The 23942-nt window shown below is 45.9% G+C and overlaps 1 protein-coding gene across 2 annotated transcripts in view; it reads left to right on the top strand.

Moving 5' to 3' along the window:
* The window catches only part of TMEM259 (transmembrane protein 259), a 45896-nt gene extending 22420 nt beyond the window's left edge, over positions 1–23476 (top strand). For both annotated transcript variants that reach the window (XM_087703173.1, XM_087703166.1), the window contains exons 4-11: positions 951–1061; positions 3483–3605; positions 10740–10840; positions 14429–14486; positions 16471–16554; positions 17685–17817; positions 18979–19078; positions 21488–23476. In XM_087703173.1, coding sequence (XP_087559299.1) covers positions 951–1061; positions 3483–3605; positions 10740–10840; positions 14429–14486; positions 16471–16554; positions 17685–17817; positions 18979–19078; positions 21488–22183 — 1406 coding nt within the window. In that variant the 3' untranslated portion in view covers positions 22184–23476. The remainder of the gene's footprint in view (positions 1–950; positions 1062–3482; positions 3606–10739; positions 10841–14428; positions 14487–16470; positions 16555–17684; positions 17818–18978; positions 19079–21487) is intronic.
* The last annotated feature ends 466 nt before the right edge of the window (positions 23477–23942 follow it).

Genomic DNA, 23942 nt, shown 5'->3' with positions numbered 1-23942 from the left:
TGCAGTGATTCACTTAAGAACTGTGACGAGAAAGGGTGTAGAAATGGAGCAAAACTCACTTAATACATGTCTCAGCCATATAAATTCTGGGCTTAATTGTGGCCGTAAGTCAAGGACTACCTGTGTACAGGTTCCTGAAGTGGGGTATTACTTTCCAATATAGGCTTGGGAGAGTCTCAAATGCTGCTGGATGACACAGTGGAAGGGCTTGTAACCTGATCCAGCAGAGCTATTCTTATACTCTTATACTTACATTTCACTCTTCATTAAGACCAGTCACACCTGAAATCAGAAGTTTACATTTTTTATCTGGTCCGAAAAGTTCTGGCTCATTTCTTCTGAAATCTACCTGGAATTTGTGCGAATCCCAGTTTGCATTTCTACTTAGTAAAGGGTACAAAAAGTCAGATTATTGGTTATTGCTTTGACATTCCCACCATTGGATTCCCCCAAAATCCCTGGCCTGCAGCTCTCAATAACTTTGATTATTTGCCATGCTGGAGTAGATATTCGGATATCTTGTCCAGTATATATCTACGGGATGAGGATTTAGGAACGGCCAATAGTAACCTGAGCCTGCAGAAGGAGCCTAACGCTGCAAAATTAGCTCATGTACACAGTTTATAGTAAAGCAGGATTCTTCAAAACCCCAATTGATGTCTTATTTGCTACATTTACACCCGGCAGCCCTGTTCAGAAAAAACAAACCATTGAAGTGGGCTTACTTTTTCAAATGTGCCCACTGAAGGAGCCCAGAGGTCAATCTATAAAACACAAAGAATGCAGTCTTTAAAAAAACGTTGCCTGTCCATGCAATTGGAGTGAAACATCTTGACATCACAAATGCCTGCTCTGATTTTCGTTATCATTTGAACAAACATTTCTAAACTGCGTCTTTATTTCTTCCATCCTGGTCTTCTAAAACACTTTTTTTTTGGCTGTATTTGTAGTGTGGCCGCAGGAAGAATACATTGTGGAATATTCTTTTGAGTACGGATTCCTCCGATTATCCCAAAGCACCCGTCAACGTCTGAGCATTCCCGTCATGGTGGTGACTCTGGGTAAATTTCTATTTTATCATTCCATTCTTAACCATTGCTAAGCCTCCAGAAGTTGTAGGTGCTCTTAACACTGGAGGTTTTTAAGAAGAGATTGGACAACCATTTGTCTGAAAGGGTATAGGGCAGTGTTTCTCAACCATGGCAGCTTGAAGATGAGTGGACTTTTAACTCCCAGAATATATATTAATGTAAACATGTGTATTAACAGTAGTAGAACCACACGGATTGAGTGATTGAATAGATTAATTCTATATGTTTAAATGATTGTGATTGGTACTGGAACTGTACATTGAAACACTGAATAATAAAAGAATGAAGGATGAAACTTTAATATAAACAGATGTGAAGAGCTAAACAAGAGAAATTTGAATAAAAGCACGTTAAAGATGGAAAATAGAAAATAAATGTCTTTGAATATTACAGCGATATAGGGAAAAAAGTTAAAATAGAGAATAGAAATAATAGGGGAATAATATATATATATATATATATATATATACACTCGCCATCTTCAGGCTGGGTTTGGGGCTTAAGGTCCCTTTCAACTCTGTTATTCTGTTAAGCAACTTGTAAGCTTGTAAACCAAGATAGAAGAGTTATCAAGCTGCCACAGTATAATATTTTGGTTTGGGTTTTGTTTGCCTATTGCTGTAGATATTTATATGTGCTGCCAGCAAACATTCAGTGCAAGTGAAAATAAATGAAAGTGAAATGTCTCAGCAACAGGAAATTCGTGTTTTAAAACAGAAGGGATAGCGGGGGCTCTGCAGGAGTGACAGTAGAAGACATTGGTTCCCCTAGCCTTAAGAATTTCATCTGTATTTTAAAAATGAATGTTATTTTAGTTTAAATGTTTGGCTTACTTAATTTAGTTAATGCCCCTTGACTATCTGGGAGCACAGACAGCATTTGCAAGTAATTGTTCGTTGCATTTCATGGCTTGCAAACATATAAAGAAATTGTGAATTTCCACACAACTGTCTCTGTACAGGTAAAATAGCTCATGGATATTTGATCTCCTAAGAGGAAGCCCAAAATTTAAAAATAGAAAATGGGAATCCTGATTCTGTGGCACATGAGGCCCACCAGGCTGCAGAATGGAGGAGGCTAGCATTTTCTCCTTTAGCCACGGGATTCCCCAGCATGATACTCAGGAATGCCCGCCCCATCAGTCTCCTTAACCTAGCCAATATTTTATCAAAATGTTCTTTTTCCTTAAAGAAACAGAAAACTGACAAGCTACTAAACAGAGCACCAGCCTCCAGCATCATTTTTGGAATATCTCTAGGCCCCAAGCGATCCCATAAATGTCCTTAGCAAATAAGAAATATGCTTTATTTTCTTTTGAAATGTGTCCCCAGTTATCCGGCTGGAATCCATAACTCTTAAAGTTCTCAGTGGGCCCACCAGTCGGAAAAACATTTGAGGCAAAGGTTAGATAGTTAGTTAGTTGATTAATCCTTGTGATTAAACAGCAAAGGCAGAGTTTGCTATAGGCTTTAAGTCATAGAGTTTTTGCAAGGAAAGAAGAGAAGATAAAATCATTTCCAGTTTGTACGGATATCAGTCTTACTAGGACCCAGGGAAGAATCAATCATCAGTGTTGATTTTATTTCGATGTGCTCAAAGTCTTATCCAGTCCCTTTCAAAACTATTTTTCCTGATATTCAGTTTCCAATTTGGATAAGTCTGGTCATTGTTACCTTGTTCAGATTTACCGTATTTTTTGGAGTATAAGACGCACCAAGATTTTGAAGAGGCATATTAAAAAAAAGTTTTTGCACTCTGCAGACCTCCCAAAATGGATTGTTTTTTGTCAAAAAAAGGGCATGCATAGCCTTTAGGAGGCTTATAGAGTGCTCCTGGGGGCTGGGGGGGGGGCAAAATTGAGCAAAAAGCGGCCCATTTTTTCCTCATTTCTGCCCTCCCCAGCCCCCAGGAGCTCTCTGAAAGCCTCCTACAAGCTATGCAGGCCATTTTGGTGAAGCGGGCGGGGTTTCGGGAGGCAAAAAATGCTGTATTCAGTGTATAAGATGCACCCAGATTTTCAGCCTCTTTTGAGGGAAAAAGGTGCGTCTTATACTCCAAAAATACGGTAACTCTCTCAATCCAAACCGTTTTTTTCTCCTGTTTTCCTTCACTATTACTTCTTCCTTCTAGCCTTGCCTCCCAATTTTGAGAATTGTAGTCTATACATTGTAAAAAGTTGGCTATGGTTGAGAAACACCGAGTTAGACTTTTTGCAATTGGTGTGTGTGTGAGGGAAAGGGGGAGGGAGGGAGGGAGGGAGGGAGGGAGGGAGGGAGAGAGAGAGAGAGAGAGAGAGAGAGAGAGAGAGAGAGAGAGAGAGAGAGATATTGATTCTGCCTGTGGGTCTTTTCTACTGTACTTTAACTTTGCTTGTCTTCACCCTTCTTACAGATCCCACCCGGGACCAATGCTTTGGAGACAGGTTCAGCCGTCTCTTATTGGATGAATTCCTAGGATACGATGACATTCTCATGTCCAGTGTGAAAGCCTTGGCTGAAAATGAAGAGAATAAAGGTTCGGAAAAAGGGCCCGTGGGTTGCAGCATTAGTACGGCATGCTATATTGTTCAGATTGTTGTGGTCTCTTGGCTGCTGCAGGTGTGGCCATGTTTTACATTCTATTTTGTATTGTTTTTCCCTGTTATAAGCCGCCTGAATCACTCAGTAGAGATGGGCAGGTCTAGAAGTTGAAGAAATAAGTTAACCCAGAAAACAGAAGCGGGCGAATGTTGACATTCGGCTGTTTGAAGTGAGAGATGGTCTTGATCCAGTTGCAGGTAGTCCTTGACTTACAACCATTTGTTTAATGACAGCAGCACTGAAAAAAGTGGCTTACAATCGGTTCTTACACTTATGACCTGTTGTGGACCGCCAGCAGCCAGCAGAGCTGGCGGCAGATTCGGAGAGTGAGGAGGTTGGGGAGGAACATGGGCCAGCCCTGGAGTCTGGGAAAGGCTCTGATGAGGGCTCTGTGTCAGAGGCAAGAGATGGGGCAGGGCCATGTGACAGTTTATCAGCTGCCTTTGGAGTCGGATATCAGTGGGGCAGAAGAACAGCTGGAGCCTGTTCCCGATGTGCTCATGCACAGAGCTGCCAGGAGAAAGGAACAGCTAAGGAACAAGGGCTCCGAGGGAGTAAAGGCACGGGTGGACAGTGAATGGCCCTTCCCATAGGGAATAAAGAGGAGCAAAAGGGGAGGGGAGTTTGCAGGAGACAATTAGTTCAATTCATTAGAGTGAAGATCTGTTCCTGACTTCTTGCCAAGCATTGTCTGCTACAGAATGACGTTTGGAAGATATCAGCCTGGCAGCTCCCCAAGCCTGATAAACATCTGTAGTTGTGGAATATCTTGAAAGACGGTTGGCCAGGACTTTGCTGGAGAGAAATTCATTTAAACTAAATAAAAGAGGTTTTATCAGGATGAGGAGTTGGCTTCATGATCTTGGGAAGCCTAGGTCAGGACATGATCATCGTAAGATCCCCATGACCACGTGATCAAAATCCGGGTGCTTGGCATGTATTTACGATGGATCATGAGATCATCATTTGCGATCTTCTCAGCCGACTTCCAGCAAGCAAACTCTATAAGGGAAACTGGATTCACTCAACAATCCTGTGATTCCCGTAACAACCCTAGTGATTTGTTTAACAACCATGGCAAAAAAAAAAAAAGATTGTCAAAAACCCGGTGCGACTCCCTTAACTTAATGTTGTCTTGCTTAGCCACGGAAATTCTGGTCACAATTGTGATCATAAGGACTCCTTGTTTATCCCTGGAATGGCTGTGTGTATTTGTGGAACAATTATCCCACTACTTTCATTTGCACAATTGTGGCTGAGCCAATTCCCCCCCTCCCCCCCGTATGACAAAATGTCACAGAATTGGAATCAGTCCAACTCCCTGCTCCATACAGGAATCTAAATTAAAGCTGTGGTAATAGGTAGCAGGCCAGCACTTGCTTAAAAGTTATGAGTGTGGTTATCTTCTTCCTATTTATAATTTGCTCATTGTTTGCGGGCATGAAAGCCTTAGCTATGCTTTCTGGAATGCAGTTCTTCTGCTTGGGCCTTGGAGAGGGAGTTGTGCTTGTTAAATAATCTTAGTTAGATTACATTCTCTCGGAGAGCTGAGTGTTTTAAAGGCCCAGCCCCGTTTAGATAGAGGGGCAAGGTTTCAAATTGGTTGGAGACTGGCCCTTTGGAAAACGATACAGGTGCTGTGTTGTGTCAGCCTTGGTTTCTAGAGAAAAAAAAATGAAAACTTTAGATGCTTGTTTTAAAGTCTTGAAAGATTGCCTCTCTAATATTGCTCTTTGGTGATTTTTGGGGGGAGGACCTCCAGACATCCCCCTCTCCCCCAATGAAACAGAGGTTGTGGGGCTTCAGTAATAGAATAACATCTTTACACCCCATTTTTAAAATTCCTAATCACTAGGGCCGAAAAGAAAACGAAACATCTCAGGAGCCAAAATAGACACGCTTGAAAAATCTCATGGGTAGAACAAGCTTCATTGCTTCTCTTTGTGGACTGGTAAACCACATGTGGATGCAAATTTAGCAAAATTAGACCTAGGCTTATGGAACATGCCTGGAACTTTCTTTAGGCTGTCAAAAAGTGTTGAGTGTCCTTTTGGGAGAGTGATTGGTGCTTGAGGTTACTACCATAATTGAGAGCTGGGGTGGCGCAGTGGTTAGAGTGCAGTACTGCACGCTACAGCAGTTCAAATCTCATCAGGCTCAAGGTTTGCTCAGCCTTCCATCCTTCCGAGGTCGGTAAAATGAGGACCCAGATTGTTGGGGGCTAGAGGCTGACTCTGTAAACCGCTTAGAGAGGGCTGTAAAGCAATTTGAAGCAGTATACAGGTGAAAGTCGAAAAAATTAGAATATCGCGAAAAAGTTCGTTTATTTCAGTAATGCAACTTAAAAGGTGAAACTAATATATGAGATAAGACATTACGTACAAAGCAAGATAGTTCAAGCCGTTATTTGTCATAATTGTGATGATTATGGCGTACAGCTCATGAAAAAACCCAAATCTACCATCTCAGAAAATTAGAATATTACATGCAATCAATAAAACAAGGATTGTACATAGAACAATATCGGACCTCTGAAAAGTATAAGAATGCATATGTACTCAGTACTTGGTTTGGGCCCCTTTTGCAGCAATTACTGCCTCAATGCGCTGTGGCATGGAAGCTATCAGCCTGTGGCACTGCTGAGGTGTTATCGAAGACCAGGATGCTTCAATAGCGGCCTTTAGCTCTTCTGCATTGTTCGGTCTCATGTCTCTCATCTTATGGTTTTTTTTTATGGTTTTATTTGTATTTGTAGGCCGCCCTTTTCCCTGAGGGGACTCAGGGCGGCTCACAGAAAACCAAGGGAGGGGGGAATACAACATTGAGGTTACAACACATAATAAAATAGCAAACAACATGCATACTACATTCGGGCGGGGTAACAGTCCTTATCCCCAGGCCTGACGGGCGAGCCAGTTCTTCAAGGCTATGCGGAAGGCCTGGACGGTGGAGAGAGTACGAATCTCTACGGGGAGCTCGTTCCAAAGGGTCGGGGCCACTGCTGAGAAGGCCCTCCTCCTTGTGGTTGCCAGCCGACACTGGCTGGCCGATGGAATACGGAGGAGGCCTAATCTATGAGATCTTATAGGTCGTAGGGAGGTAATTGGCAGAAGGCGGTCTCTCAAGTATCCAGATCCACTGCCATGTAGGGCTTTATGGGTGATCAATAGCACCTTGAAGCGCATCCGGAGATCGACAGGTAGCCAGCGCAGCTCGCGGAGGATAGGTGTAATGCGGGTGAATCGAGGTACACCCGCAATCACTCGCGCGGCTGCGTTCTGCACTAACTGAAGTCGCCGGATGCTCCTCAAGGGCAGCCCCATGTAGAGCACGTTGCAGTATTCCAGCCTAGAGGTCACAAGGGCCCGAGTGACTGTTGTGAGGGCCTCCCGATTCAGGTAGGGTCGCAACTGGCGCACCAGGCGTACCTGGGCGAATGCCCCCCTGGTCACAGCCGCTATATCTTTCTCTTGGCAATGCCCCATAGATTCTCTATGGGGTTCAGGTCAGGTGAGTTTGCTGGCCAATCAAGCACAGTAATCCCACAGTCATCGGACCAGGTTTTGGTGCTTTTGGCAGTGTGGGCAGCTGGAAAATGAAGTCAGCATCCCCATAAATCTCATCTGCAGAAGGAAGCAAAAGCCAAAAGCACCAAAAACTGGTTCAATGACCGTGGGATTACTGTGCTTGATTGGCCTCTCCATTCTTCCTCCATACTCTGGGTCCTTAGTTTCCAAATGAGATGCAAAAGTTGCTCTCCTCAGAAAAGAGGACTTTGGACCGCTTTGTTAAGTGAATCTGGCTTTCCCCGTTGACATTGCTTGTCTGACGGTCGCAAAAGGGGATCACATGACCCCAGGACACTGCAACTGTCATAAAGATGAATCAGTTGTCAAAGCATTCAAATTTTGATCCCGTGACCATAGAGATGTGCCTTGGTCGTAAGTCTGAAGAATGGTCATAGGTCACTTTTTTTCAAAGCCATTGTAACTTTGAACAGTCCCTAAATGAACCATTGTAAGTTGAGGACTGCCTGTGTTTTTTCCTCCTTTTGTTTGTCACGATGAAGAACAACTGCCTATTTTGAATGTCTGTGTGTCTTTAGTCAGACTTGATTCCTGGTGACTACAGGATGAAGCCATTGTGTTTTCTAGGAAGTGCCATATTTTTCAGAGTATAAGACGCACCTTTTCCTCCCCAAAAAGAGGGTGAAAATCTGGGTACATCGTATACACTGGATACAGCATTTTTGGCCTCCCGAAACCTCGCCCCCTTTGCAAAAATGGACAAGCAGAGGGTTTGGGAGGCCTGCAAAGTGCTCCTGGGGGCTTGGGAGGGCAAAATTGAGTGAAAAATGGATCATTTTTTGCTCGTTTTTGCTCCCCCACCCCCAGCAGCACTGTACAAGCCTCCAAAAGCCTATGCATGCCCTGTTTTTTCTTTGCAAAAAACGGGGTCATTTTTTGCTTGTTTTTGCCCCCCCCCCCCCCAGCCCCAAGCAGCACTCTACAAGCCTCCCAAACCCTATGCATGTCCTGTTTGTTTGTTTTTTGGTGAAAAATGGGCCGTTTTTTGCTTGTTTTTGCCCTTCCCCAGCCCCCCAGGAGCACTTTGCAGGCTTCTCAAATTCTCTGCATGCCCCATTCTTCACAAAAAACGAGTGCAGAGGTTTTGGGAGGCCTGCAGAGTGAAAAACTATTTTTAAATTCAGCTCTTCAAAATCTTGGTGCGTCTTATACTCCGGCACGCCTTATAGTCCAAAAAATACGGTATTTTTCCCACTGTCTTCTAGGTTTGAGAAGGAGGTTGTGGCCCAAGATAAACCAGGCCTATCTTGGCTTCCAGGACTAAGGCAGGATTAGAACTGATACTCCTGACTCCTACAAGGCCTCTTTAACAACTGAATCAAACTGGCTCTTAACACTAATATTTTATTATACATCTGAATATATATTTTCACTGCCAGGCTAGGTTACTTCATCAGTGCAAGGGAGAAGAGCTTGCTGGGAGTTTTTATAGAGCAGCTTGTTCTCCTCCTTTGTAAATTTCTTGGTTAGGATATTAATTCTTCCCCGATTATTCATTGAGTGCAATTTCCTTTTACTCTGGCTGTTGATTGCTGGGGAAATTGCGCTCTAGGCCAGGACCCTCCAACCATAGCCACTTTAAGACTTGTGGACTTCAACTCCCAGAATTCCTGGAGTTGAAGTCCACAAGTCTTAAAAGTGGTCAAGGTTGGAGGGTCCTGGCCTAGGCTGTTGGTTTCCTTTCTAGATTTTTGCTCATTCTTAGCAGTCTTTAGGTTTATTTCTTTGAGGTGATGGGAGAAGAGCAGTGGTGGGTTCCGGATCCCGTCGCAACTGGTATGCTGCGACGGGGCTGGGCGTCCTCGGGTACACGCGCTGCGCACTCATGCACATGCCATCGCCCTGTGACGCCCCAGCTGCTTGGTGGAGGTTGTGCAGGGGCTGTGTGCGCGTGTGCAGTTGGCCCGTTTCCCTCAAAAAGCGGTAAGGAATGCTGGCGGGAAGGTGGGTCCAACGAGCCACCGTTCCGGTACGGTGGTCACTGCTCCCAGCTACCACCAGTACACCTGTACCGGGCCGTACCGCCCGGAACCCACCCCTGGGGAAGAAGTAAATGTGGCTGTGTGTGTGTATGTGTTGGAGGGGGGAGATAGATGTGCCTGTGTGAATACACTGTTTATATGTGTGCGTACATGTTTGTGTGCATATTAACAGAGGGTATTCTACCATCGTTATTGTTCATGGTGCACCATATTGTTGATTTGGGATTAGTGGGTTGTCAATTAACTGTCAGCGTTCTAAGTAATGCACCCATAGAAAGCAGAACTCAGAGGCAGGTAGATGCCTCAAAGAACAATTTGATTGGATACATCACATTTGGCACAACTGGAGAAAACCGACTCTGAATGTTCCCGTGGTTTTCACTTCATTAAAAGAGAAAGTTTTCCCCCTTTCCCCAGGTCATCAGTCACATGGTCCAATAGAAGTGCTGACAGTTGTTTGGTTCTTCGCTCCTCCTCTCTCAGTCACCTGTTGGAATGACCTTGGTTCCCACAGGAAAACTTTTTATTTTGACTGCAAAACCCCAGCTAACTATTTCCCTCCCACTTAGTGGCAACTCTGAAATCTCAAAGAGGCCCCAGCCAAGTTTGCTTCAGTATTGACATCAACATTAATTGGAATAGAATTGGAAGGGTCTTTTAGTCCAGCCCCCTGCTCAAGTAGGAGATCCTATACCAGGGGTGTCAAACCTGAGTCATTGAGGGCAGGATCAGGGTTGTATTTGATCCTGAAGGGCCAGGGGTGGGCGGGCGGGTGGGCATGGCCAAGGTGGGTGTGGCCAGCTTAATGTCATACATGTAGGGGGGGCACCTGTGGTGGCCAAGTGCTAAGGAGGACTTCCCTGAGACCCTCACTCACTCTCATTATAATCTTCCTCCCTCCCTCCCTTCTTTTTTTTTCTTTCCTTCTTCCTTCTCCTTTCTTCTTCCTTCCCCTCTTTCCTTATTTTTCCTTCCTTGCTGTCTTCCCATCTTCCCATTTTTTATTTGCCTTTCCTCTTTCCCTTTTTCTTTTCCTGTCCCTTCTTGCATGCTCAAATGCAAAAGGAATAGGGGAGAGATGATAGCAGCGTTCCAATATCTCAGGGGCTGCCACAAAGAAGAGGGAGTCAAACTATTCTCCAAAGCACCTGAGGGCAGGACAAGAAGCAATGGGTGGAAACTAATCAAGGAGAGAAGCAACCGAGAACTAAGGAGAAATTTCCTGACAGTTAGAACAATTAATCAGTGGAACATCTTGCCTCCAGAAGTTGTGAATGCTCCAACACTGGATGTTTTTAAGAAGATGTTGGATAGCCACCTGTCTAAAGTAGTGTAGGGTTTCCTTCCTGAGCAGGGGATTGGACTAGAAAACCTCCAAGGTCCCTTCCAACTCTGTTATTATTAAATATTTATAAAACGTTGTTGAATGAATGAATTCCTCCATTCCTCATGTTTTTATATTCCCCCCTCCCCTATTTTTTTTCTTACTGGTAACGACAGGTTTCCTTCGCAATGTGGTGTCTGGGGAACACTACCGTTTCATCAGCATGTGGATGGCCAGGACTTCCTACGTTGCAGCCTTCGTCATCATGGTGATTTTTGTGAGTGTTTCCCTTCTCTGTTTTTTCCTTAGCCTGAAGTGGCGTTTTTTTCTTTCCCAGAATTTTCAACCAGAAACAATGGTTTGTCTTTTATGGGCTACATTCCAGCCACAGCATAGCTCAAGGCAGCTTTGCCAGGGATGCAACATGGTTCTCCGTTCAATACAGGTAGTCCTCGACTTATGACGGTTCATTTAGTGACCGTTCAAAGTTACAACATCACTGAAAAAAGGTGCCTTATGACCATTTTTTCCACACTTAACAACCGCTACAGCACACCCCCTGGCCATGTCATCAAAATTCAGGTGCTTGGCAACTGGCGATTCCTATTTATGACGGTTGCGGTGTCCCGAGATCATAAGATCACCTTTTGAGGTCTTCTGACCAGCAATGTCAACAGGGAATACAGATTCACTTAACAACTCCTGTTACTAATTTAGCAAGTGCACTTAACGAATATCTCACCTAACAGAAATTTGGGACTCAGTTGTGATCATGTCAAGGACTACCCATATACTGTATTTTTCGGAGTATAAGGCGCACCAAGATTTTGAAGAAGTAAGTTAAAAAAAAAGCTTTTGCACTCTGCAGACCTCCCAAACCCTCTGCACGCCTCATTTTTTGTGAAAAACGGCATGCAGAGAGTTTGAGATGCTGTTCCCCCCCCCCCCAAAAAAAGGGAATGCATAATCTTTAGGAGGCTTGTAGCGTTCTGGGGGCTGAGGGGGCAAAAGCGAGCAAAAAACAGTCCATTTTTTGCTAATTTTTGCCCTCCCCAGCCCCCAGGAGCACTTTGCAGGCCTCCCAAGCCCTCTGCGCGTCCATTTTTGCGAAGGGGGCAGAGTTTCAGGAGGCCAAAAATGCTGTATTCAGTGTATAAGATGCACCCAGATTTTCACCCTCTTTTTTGGGGGTGGGGGGGGGAAAGGTGCATCTTATACTCTGAAAAATACGGTAATGATACACAGGTAGTCCTTGACTTATAACTGTTTGTTTAAGCGACCATTCAGAGTTACAGTGGCATTGACTTACAGCTTGGCCCAACTTGGCTTAACAGCTGTGCTATTCATTTAACTCACATTTAATTCACACTTACATCCCTAGGGATTGCAGCTGGTTCATATTTATGATGGTTGCAGTGTGCAAGGGGTCATGCGATCACTTTTTGTAACCTTCTGACAAGGAAAGTCAATGGGGAAGCCAGATTTACTTAACAACCGTGTCAACTTAACAACTGCAGTGATTCACTTAACAACTTTGGCACAAAAGGTTGAAAATAGAGTAAAATTCGCTGAACAGCAAAAATATTGGGCTCAGTTGTTGTAAGTTGAGAACTACCTGTATCAGGGTTGACCTTAAGTTGGACATTCTTAACCACGATTGTCTATAAATCAATTACTGCGATTAGAAAACGCTTCTCTGCATGGAACTCTGCCCACTATCCTTTAGTTCAGGAGTGGGGAACGATGGCCCTTTGGTGCCTTGTGGACGTCATGCTGGTTCAGGAATTCTGGGAGTTGAAGTTCACAAGTCATAAAGGAGCCATCGTTCCCCACTTTTCCTTTAGCTTTGCCAGCTGCGCTTTTATTCACTGTGCTTCTTCTAAGTGCCTTGTAAGCCTCTGGTTCTTATCAGCAGTGAGGTGATAGAATGTTTTGCAGATGTCTAGCATTTACAGTTACACAACCACAACGCTGTAACATGGCAGATGATAAAAGTAATCAAAGGTTTTTGGCTGCCTTTCTCGATGCAGAATTATCAAGAAGAAAACAAAAGGTGTTTTAACTTCTAAAGAACAACATTACGTGAAAGAAGAGAGCGATTTGTGATCTAACAAGAAAAAAACAAACCCCAGGGAAACGTTCAGGGCTTTATCGGATGTGAGATGATGAAGACAGTTTCCAAAGTGTTTGTTAAAAAATATGGAAAGAAATAAAACAAGACCTTGAAAGGTGCAAGAACTGAAGATTTTCCTGGCTAGGGCTTACCACAATTGTACTGTAAAAATGAATATATTGCCCGAGATATTTAAATCAATGCATGAGTTAAAATCCTAGTTTAGAGACGTTGTGAGAAGGCTGATTGCCTGCAAAATGGCTGGCACCTGAGCTGGCGGTGCCCTGTCCCTTTAAGAGTTCTCCTTAGCCAGTCCAGCAACCTGTGTTTATAAAAGCTGAGCAGAGAGACAGTTGGATGTGGTGGTATTGGGAGAGTGGCAGTAAGATGGAAGGTGGCTTCTGTTAGTTTGAGAAATTGAAGCAGCCTTAGGCTTATTAACAATAATTTATTGTTACTGTTCTCTGGAAATAGAGATAGATTTGAGATTTGTTTTATTTATATGCCGCCCTATTCCCTGGGGGACTCAGGTCGGCGAACAACTCAAACGGGAAAGGGAACACACAAGTACAAGACAAGCATTTAAAATAGCCAACAACCACACGAGTCGAGAGGGGAAGGGAGCTCATCAACCCCATAGGACTCACAAAGAGATGTAGTAGTGCAAGAGTGTCAAATTAGATTTCATTGAGGGCCACATCAGGGTTGCATTTGACCTCGGGCTGGGGTGGGCGTGGCCAGCCTGAAGTCACAAAGAGATGTAGTAGTGCAGGGGTGCAGGGGTGTCAAACTTGATTTCATTGAGGGCCACATCAGGGTTGCGTTTGACCTCAGGGGCTGGGGTAGGCGTGGCCAGCCTGAAGTCACAAAGAGATGTAGTGGTGTAGGGGTGTCAAACTCGATTTCATTGAAGGCCACATCAGGGTTGCGTTTGACCTCAGGGGCTGGGGTGGGCATGGCCAGCCTGAAGTCACTCGTGTCGGGGTGTCTGTGGTGGCCCAAGTGCTCTGCCAGTGAAAACGGGCTCCAGAGCTCCATTTTCAGTTGCGACAGCCACCTGCCACCCTCTGCCAGTGAAAATGGAGCTTGGGAAGGCTAGGTGCGGCCCTCCCAGGCTCCATTTTCGGCATGCACCCCCCCCCCAAAAAAACCCTCCATTTTCACTGGTAGAGGGCAGTCAAAAACAGAGCCTGGAAAAGCTGCATGAGGCCCTACCGAGCTCTGTTTTCACTGGCAAAGGCACCGCGGGCCGATCCTTTACTGTTTCTAGGGTGGCCCCGTGAGCTAGATCTAAGCCCCCCACAGGCTGGATTCAGGCTCCGGGCCCTGAGTTTGACACCACTGTAGAAGTGGAAGCACAGCAGTTGAAGCAGAGTGGGGAAAGAGTGGGGAAAGAGAACAGGCCCTTGAGGGGTTGTGCTGACTTTTCTGGAATTTTGGAGCCCTCTAACCTGGCTATACATAAAAGAGCCTGTGACAAAATGACACCAATTTGAGTCTCAGACAAACAATTTGCAAGGCTGGCAAAGAACAGTTTTTCTGAGGATAACCACCCATCTTTGTCAACACGCTAAGAACAAAACTTTGGAGTGGTCAAGCGAATTGTGCTTTTGGTTTTAATTCTGGGCAAATTAATTTTCATTCCAGAGAGCGATTTTCAACTCTCAGAATCTATGAGAACGCTTTCCCGCTTTTTTGTGCTTGGCCTTGGGGCTTTCATGCTTTAATCCTTACCTGCCTGTCTCTTTTCAGACTCTGTCCGTTTCCATGCTGTTGCGTTACTCACACCACCAAATCTTCGTTTTTATTGGTAAGTTTTAAATAAAATCATTGCTGTGAGTTTTTGCTGTGAGAATTCTGGGAGTTGAAGTCCACAAGTCTTAACGTTGCCAAGTTTTGGGGACCCCTGGCTTAGAATGAGCATGATGGTGAGTTGTGAGCTGTGGTGGCTCAATGGTTAGGATGCAGAATTGCAGGCTGACTCTGCTCACTGCCAGGCGTTTGATCCCGACTGAGCTCAAGGTTGACTCAGCCTTCCATCCTTCCGAGGTGGGTAAAATGAGGACCCAGGTTGCTGGGGGGGGGGGGGGGAATGTGCTGACTCTGTCAACCTCTTAGAGAGAGGCACAAAGCGCCGTAAAGCGGTATATAAGTCTAAGTGCTATTGCTGTTGCTTTGATGAGAGCACAGAGAAGCTTCAAATTATGGGGTGGGGTTCAGTGTTTTGACTGCAGTTTTTAATATAAGGAGGAACTTATTTCAATTTATTCCATGCCATTAATGTGATTATTCTGAGTACAGGAGTAATAGTGCTAGGTACAGTGGATACATTTAATTTTAATTCAGTGTTAAATGGAAACCGTTCCATTGGCTATTCCGCATGCCAGGCAAAGATTTAGAATAGCTATCAACCTTGAAAACCTGCACATCCTTGGTTTAAACACTGCTATGGTCCATTTGCATCCTAATCCATGTTAAATAACTGCTCCCCGGTATGCTGCTTGCCATCCTTCATTTTAATGTGCAGTCTTGAATAGCACAGCCAAGAAATATTTTGTTACTTGTTCATCCTTGAGTGAATCATCATTTTGGCATCCTGATATTAGATAGCAGCTGGCTGTTTCTATTGGCTGGAACCCTCTTTAGTGATGGAAATTTAATTTTCTAGCACGGAATAAGGTTCCATTGGACCAAACGCCTCGGCCCTTAGCAGCAGCATTAGAAAGACTGCGCCTGATGTTTATAAGCAGTCCTTTATACAGATAGTCCCCGACTTACAACCATCATTGGGGTTAGAGATGGCGCAGTGGTTAGAGTGCAGTACTGCAGGCCACTTCAGCTGACTGCTATCTGCAGTTCGGCGGTTCAAATCTCACCGTCTCAAGGTTGACTCAGCCTTCCATCCTTCCGAGGTGGGTGAAATGAGGACCCAGACTGTGGGGGCGATATGCTAACTCTGTAAACCGCTTAGAAAGGGCTGAAAGCCCTATGAAGCGGTATATAAGTCTAACTGCTATTGCTATTGCTATTATACCACTCATTTCTTTGAGTGGTATAATGAAATTTGGAGTATGGCAACCAATTATAAATTAACAACAGAAATTAAATTAAAAAAGGATGATCCAAGCAAACAATTATAATGAAATATGGGGGGATTTTATAAAATCATTGTTGGTGGAAGGTAAAGGGAATAAACCTATTCAAGAATATATGTTGTTTCGGAGGGAATAAGGGCACAATTGGAATATATATATATGTGTGTGTGTGTGTGTGTGTGTGTGTGTGTGTTTGTGTGTGTGTGTGTGTTTATTTGTGCTGATAAATAAATAAAGGGAGACTAGTATAGATCTATTTCAAGCTATTTAGCTCTCATCAGCTAGCCATACCCTTACTGGGATTTGAACCTGGGCTATATGGCATACTAGGCACACCAGGCAGAGATCTTAGCCATTAGGCCACAGGCTCTTATCCGTTATCAGCTGAAGTAAAAATCTAGTATGTATATATACATACATACATACATACATATATATATATATATACACACACATACATACATACATTTATATATATATATATATATATATATATATATATATATATATATATATATATATATATATATATATATATATATATATATATATATATATATACACACACACACACACATACATACATACACACACACACACACACACATATTTTCATTACTGCCGTAGGCCAAGAAAAATGAATTTATCTCTTGCCTGACTGCTTCTCTTTTGAATTTGGCTTCATTCTCCTTTTCCCAGTGGACCTGTTACAGATGCTGGAAATGAACATGACAATCGCCTTCCCCGCAGCTCCTTTGCTGACCGTCATCTTGGCTTTAGTAGGTAAGGAGACCTCCTCAGCTTTTAGCCTCCAGAAAGAATCAGCCCTGGTTGGGGAAAGCGGCTTGTAGCCTCTGTGGATTGGAAAGAACCCGCCACTTTTCCAATCAGACTTTCCTTTGTCTGTTTAATATTTATCTGACAGCTTACTGTAATACAGTGTTTCTCAGCCTTGGCGATTTGAAGTTGGGTGGACTTCAATGCTGGCTGTGGAATTCTGGGAGTTGAAGTCCACTCAACTTCATATCGCTTGTTCTGACCGAGGCTTCCCAAGAGCATGAAGCAGACACCTTGTCCCGACAAAAACCCCTTTTATTAATTTACTGTGAATTCTGCTCATTCACATCCAGCAAAATCTTTCAAGGGAGGATTTATGGTCACAGACCTCCTCTGGCTTGGAGAGCTGCCAGGCCGATATCTGTAAAATTTGGCAAGGAGTCTCGGAGAGTCACTAACGAATTAAACGGACTAATTTTCTCCTGTAAACTCCACTCCCTTTTCGCTCCTCTTTTATTTCCTCTGGGAGGGGCCATTCATCATCCACCTGTGGCTTTACTTCCAAGATGAACCCCCCGTTCTTGAGCTATTCCCATTGTCTTGCGACTCTGTGCATGTGCACACTGGGAACAGGCTCCAGCTGTTCGTCTGCCTCACTGATGTCTGACTCTGAAGGCAGCTGAAAACTGGCATAACACAAGAGCCCTCATCAGAGCCTTCCCCAGACTCCAGGACTGGCCCATGTTCCACCCCAACCTCCTCACTGTTTGACTCTGCTGCCATCTCCGCTGGCTGCTGGCAGGCCACAACATTGCTAAGGCTAAGAAAACTGTAGAATTCCCCTTTCCAACCTACTGAAGTATCCTTCAACTACCTGTCTGGCTTATGTTAACTGCCTTTATTGAAGAAATACCTTCTGAAGGCCTGGAGACATTTGTTTCTAAAGACAAATGCAGAGCTTCCAGTTCTCTGCAGTTATGCAGAGCTCAGCCTGTGTGGACTTCAAGCCAGTCTCTGTGTTGCAAAGGTTTCATGGGTGCAAGAAGGCATTCCTATTTGGCTTGAGAAATACGGAGGGTGATAACCTCTCAGGCCGCATGTTGATGTTCTCTTCCTTCCCTTCCCTCTGGAAACAGGCATGGAGGCCATCATGTCCGAGTTCTTCAACGACACCACCACGGCCTTCTATATCATCCTCATTGTCTGGTTGGCAGACCAGTACGATGCAATTTGCTGCCACACCAACACAAGCAAGAGGCACTGGTTGAGGTAACGAACCTGGGACTTGACTCAGACAGAGACAGGCCAGTGAACTCCCTGGACCGGAGATGGCAACTTTTGGGAGGCAGAGCGGGGCGGGAGGGCTTTTAAACCTTTTTGGGGGTGTCTGAATGGGCAGGATAGATAGGAATCTATTGTTCCTAAGGGCTTTTCTAAAAAACAAAAATAGCTCAAGGCAACAAATACAGTAATACTCCTTCCTTCCTTCTATTTTCCCCGTAATAACAGCCCTGTGAAGTTGAGCTAGGTTGAGAGAAAGAGATTAATCCAAAATCATTCAGCCGGCTTTATGCCTAAGGCAGGACTAGAACTCACAGCCTCCTGGGGATTGGCCCCAAATCACCCAGCCGGCTCTCATGCCTAAGGCGGGATTAGAATTCACCGTCTCCTGGTTTTTAGCCTGGCCCCTTAACTGCTAACTGTCTTTTAGGGTTTTTCAGAAAAGCAACTTAAGGCGTCGCAGAATGGCCATTCCCAATTTAGGGCAGCAATAGCAGTTAGACTTATATACCGCTTCATAGGGCTTTCAGCCCTCTCTAAGCGGTTTACAGAGTCAGCATATCGCCCCCAACAACAATCCGGGTCCTCATTTTACCCACCTCGGAAGGATGGAAGGCTGAGTCAACCGTGAGCCGGTGAGATTTGAACAGCCGAACTGCAGAACTGCAGTCAGCTGAAGTAGCCTGCAGTGCTGCATTTAACCACTGCGCCACCTCGGCTCTGATGGTCAGCTGACTTCACTTTGCCTGATGGATTGTCTGTCTTTAGTGTCACACATTGGGCTCATTCCCCCCCCCCCCCCCAGATCGGAGACTTCTTGGCAATCTTGTTGATAGGGTCCTCCCAGGGCCCTTAAGCCCTTAAGCCCCTGCCACTCATGTGTCTTCTCCCAATTACCTCGATCCCTCATTAGCATCCATCATTGCCCCTTTCCTTCCCTGGTTCTCACCCCTCACTGATTATAGGACCGGGCTGTTTCTCTCTTGCCGTTCACTTTTACACTACTTTTTTGAAGCGAAGGGGTGGGGTGGGGGGATTACAACCATTTGTGTTCAGAAAGGAAGGATGGAAGCCAGTCGGGGATTGTGTAAATATTGTACGTAAATGCGTGTGCCTGCATAATATTTATATTTCACTGTCTCTCTCCAGGTTTTTCTACTTGTACCACTTTGCCTTTTATGCTTACCATTATCGTTTCAATGGGCAATACAGCAGTTTAGCCTTGGTAACTTCGTGGCTTTTCATACAGGTAGGCTCCTGGCTCTAAACTGAGCTCCGACAGCATTGTGTGACCTCCCCATGACAGACTTCAAAAGAGAGAATCCGTTCTATAATTTAGCCTCCCCGAGAAAATACTTTTCCAGACATCGTTTTGCCAAGTTTCTAGTCCTTTTGCTTTGAAGTACGTAAATAACGCACGCTTGAAATCTCAGAAATTATCCAGGTTTCATTTTGTCTTCCTGAAGATCTAGACCAGTGTTGGCGAACCTTTTTGGCACCAAGTGCCGAAATGGGAGCACGCGCTGGGAGCCGGAAGAGCAGCTACCCGGTGCCAGGAAGGTGATCTTCCGGTTTCCAGCGTGCACATGTGCTCTGGCCACCTGGTCTTCTGGTTTCTGGCATGCATGCACGCGTGTAGACCAGCCGGCTGGCGTTCATGCACATGCCAGAAACTGGAAGATCATCTTCCCGATGCGCGCATGTGCACCAGGTGGCTACTCTTCCGGTTTCCGGTGCTCCCGAACGCATGAAGACCAGCTGGCGTGCTGGAACCGGGAAGAGCAATGGGTGACGGCTTGCGTGCCCAGAGGTTCACCATCACACACCTAGACTTCTGTAAAAGATAAAATCTGCATTGTGGAGCACAAAAAGGCAATGCAGTGGTAGTTGGTAGAGAATTTTCTGGCAATGATTCACCCCATCTTAGCCAGAAAATTAGTGGCTTGCACTGGCCGTGCTGCTTTCCTTTTGAGAATCGCTGCAGGGCCTAGAGAACAGCTGGCCGGTGGGGGGGGGGGGTTCAGGAAAGATGGTTAGGATTGCAGGCTTGTGGTCTTGCTTTGCTGACAGGGATCCCACTCGGCCTTCACCAAATGCCTTTAATGAAGTTGGAGCAGAAGGCTTGATTACTGCAACGCACTCTACATGGGGCTGCCCTTGAAGAGTGTTTGGAGACTACAGTTGGTCCAGAATGCAGTCGCGCGAGCGATATCGGGTGTACCTCGGTACACCCATGTTACACCTATCCTCCGCGAGCTGCACTGGCTCCCCATTGGTCTCCGGACGCGCTACAAGGTGTTGGTGATTACCTTTAAAGCCCTACATGGCCTTGGACCTGGATATCTGAGAGACCGCCTCCTGCTACATACCTCCCAACGGCCGATAAGAACTCACAGGCTGGGCCTCCTCCGGGTGCCGTCGACCGGACAATGCCGGCTGGTGACCCCTCGGGGGAGAGCCTTTTCTGTAGCTGCTCCGGCTCTGTGGAACGATCTCCCCGCAGAGATCCGGACCCTTCCCACTCTCGCGGCCTTCCAAAAAGCCACCAAAACCTGGCTGTTCCGGCAGGCCTGGGGCTGTTGATCTATGAATCAGGCCCAGCCCCCAGCTAAGCCGAATGTATGTTGTGTTTTTTAAACTGTTTTCATTTCTCCCCTATTTTGTTATTTTATTTTATCTCGTATTTGTAAGCCGCCCAGAGTCCTATGGGATTGGGCGGCATATAAGCTTATTAAATTACGAATTAAATGGGCGTGGTGGTATGTTTCATGCAGGGTGGGGGATTTGGCCTTTCCTAACAGCATCTAAGTTACTTGGACGGCAGATAATGCACAACTCCTGTGATCCCATCTTCATTTTCAACCATACAAAGTGGCCTATGTAATGCTCCTACCTGTTACTTTCCCACGAGAACAGCCCTTGGAGATGGGCTGAGCTGAAAGAGAGGGATTGATCCAAAGTCACTTTGCACTAGCTATAGCACTTAGACTTATATACTGCTTTACAGTGCTTTACAGCCCACTCTAAGCGGTTTACAGAGTCAGCCTATTGCCCTCAGCAAACTGGGTCCTCATTTTATGGACCTGGGAAGGATGGAAGGCTGAGTCAATCTTGGGCCGGTCAGGATGGAACTCCTGGCTGTGGGCAGAGTTTGCCTGAAATATTGCAATTCTAACCACTGGGCCACCAGGGCTCCTAAGAAAGCACTTAGCTGGCTAAGGTGGCGCAGTGGTTAAATGCAGCACTGCAGGCTACTGCTAGATCAGCAGGTCAGCGGTTCAAATCTCACCGGCTCAGGGTTGACTCAGCCTTCCATCCTTCCGAGGTGGGTAAAATGAGGACCCAGATTGTTGGGGGCAATATGCTGACTCTCTGTAAACCGCTTAGAGAGGCCTGAAAGGCCTATGAAGCGGTATATAAGTCTACTGCTATTGCTATTGCTATTGCTTTCTTGCCTAAGGAAGGACTAGAACTCCTCCTCTCCCAGTTTCAAGCCCAGCACCTTAACCACCACACCATCCTGGTTCTCTTCAAAGCTTGAGGAGGAGCAATTGATTTATATATTTTGGGAGATTGGATGGGAGAACTTTCTCGCTCAGACCAATCATTAACCCTTTTCTTCTCTCCTGCTCTTCTCTTCCCCTCCCCTCCCCGGCAGCATTCCATGATCTACTTTTTCCACCATTACGAGTTGCCAGCCATCCTCCAACAGATCCGGATCCAGGAGATGTTGCTCCAGAACCAGCAGGTGGGGACCCAGACCGCTGTCCAGGACAACCTCAATAACAACACGACCGTCGCGGCAGCCAATTCAGCCGACCAGCAACCCCACCTGGACGCCAGCCCAGCTGGGGCAGGAGATGGCTCCCCGGCTTCTGGGGAAGGCCACCGCCCCCCGACCTCCAGCGCTACGGTCTCCCTCGGGAACGACTTGAATTGGATAGCAGACACAGCAGCTGTCATCACGGAAGCCTCCTTTCTCTCCAACCTGGGCAGTTCCTTTTTGGACTCTCCGGCCGTTGTGACGAGTGGTGGGAGTTTGCAGGACCCGGAGCCCGCTTTGAACACGGCGGCCCAAAGTTTGTTTAGTAATGACCGTACGGAAGCGGGCTCCGTCACGCTTGAGGGCACGTCCACCGTTGGGACTTCTGTGACCAATACACCTCCTCCCGTCACGGTCCACCCAGAGCTGGAAGATATTCCTCAGCCGTCAGAGAGTTTGGCAGACCGAGCCGAGCCTCTGAAGACAGACTCCCCGCAAGGTTCGGCTTTAAGGGGACTCCCGAGCCAGGCCTCCGAAGGACTTGCCGAGAGGGATCCCACGCCGCTTTCCCCAGAAAATATGATCTCCTGATCCCACGGAGCCGCTGCTTCTCCCAAACTCCTTACTCCGTAGGAGACTGGATGGCTTTCCGATTGCATTACATTTGTTTTCTGAACCAAATTCCTCTTTTTAGAGAAGAAAGAGGCACAGCTAGAACGTAAGATGAAGGAGAGAGCCATCTTTTTCTCCCGCCTTCCGAGTACCAGGAAAGAAAGAGAAAAGAAAGCTGAATAAAAAGAAGGGGAAGCGATTGTAGATGTCGGTCCCTGCGTCGGAATCAAATCCTTTTTTGAAAGAAAGCGGTTTCTGCATCTTTCTCGGTGAATGGCGTTAAGCCCCAATGTCTCATCTCCGCCTCCCCATCCTCCCGTTCCCCATACTGCATGGAATCATGGGACGCCCTCTGGGGGGGTCTGCAGGAGATCTTAATTTGCATCAATCTCCTTCTCTTGGCATTCAGTTTTGTCCGAAAAGGGTGCTTGAAAACGGCCAGGAGGGGGAAAAAAAAAAAAGAACGGGTATCATGACAAAAGTCGTTTTTTGGATGCACCTTGGAATTGGGGTGGGTGGTTATAAACGACCAGAATCACCGCAGTGTGGTGATTATAAAGAGAAATCGATCCTTTAAGCAGAAGATGCAGCGTGGAAAGTTGGCATGAACTGGCTCCGGAATTATCGACGGGAATTGTTATTTGAAGGGTCTAATACTTGAGTCCTAAAAAAAAAAAATCCTCATTTTTAAAAAAAATCATTTGGATTACACCTGTTTATGTACAAACACCATGTTAATTTCTCTCATTTTCTTTTTCTTCTAAAGAGGGTTGTAACTTATAGGGGATTATCTCAATAACATGACAGTTTTTTTGGGGGGGGGAAACGTGTCTTGCCCCACCCACCCCACCCCCAGTCCTTGAACCCCGTCCTTTCTTTTCAATAACTGAGTACAAGTGATTCTCGCTCCTTTGGTGGGATTGCCCCAGTGAGAAGATGGAAAAGCTTCAGATCGGTTGTCCTACGCGGGGTTTCGCCCATCGGCCTCCGAGTGGGAGGAGTCAAGTGAGGAGTGAAAACAAATGGAGCAGGGACTCTGAGGTTGTGGCCCCTTTGCACCTCGTGCCAGGTGGCTGGATGGACAGAGGAGCTCGGCCTTTGCTTCGGCTTAACGACCGCTCGGAAGTGGCGCAGGTTAACGCTTTCAAAGGCCCGGCGAAGAAATGGCCACTTTCTGAGTTGAAAGCGAGGAAGCCAAAAGATCGATTTGGGGCAGGACGCATCAGAACACTTGTTTCTCAACCTTGGCCACTTTTAATACCAGGTGGACTTCAACTCCCAGAATCCCCCCGTCAGTGGGGGGATTCTGGGAGTTGAAGTCCACCTGGTCTTAAAAGTGACCAAGGTTGAGAAACATAGCCTTAGAGCCTGAAAAGTGAGTTTCCCCCCTTTTTTTTTGGTCAATTCATCTGAAGAGTTGCCATTCGCTGCTGCTTATGCACTTAAATGAGGATGATTGCAATTGTCCGGTGGGGCCCCGGATTTCAGCCACGGCACTTTTTCAGCGTGATGCCTTTTGACTAGCAAATACTGAACGCAAGGAGGAAATTGCTTCCCCAGCAACACCGCTACCAGGTGTGTGTGCGTGTGTGTGCTTGTGTCATACTTCATTTCCAGAATTAACGCTTCTTATCAATTGGCAGCAGCCATCCAGCATTCTGTACTTGGCTTTGGAATGGAGTTCCCGAGTGCCTTCCCTAGACTCCCCAAATCTGGCCAGAGGGAGGATGGATTGGGA

This window comes from Thamnophis sirtalis, unplaced genomic scaffold (assembly GCF_051295495.1).
Source record: "Thamnophis sirtalis isolate CommonGarterSnake01/CBP01778 unplaced genomic scaffold, rThaSir2_p1.2 scaffold_1, whole genome shotgun sequence".
NCBI lineage: Eukaryota > Metazoa > Chordata > Lepidosauria > Squamata > Natricidae > Thamnophis > Thamnophis sirtalis.
This window is presented reverse-complemented; position numbering and strand designations above follow the sequence as displayed.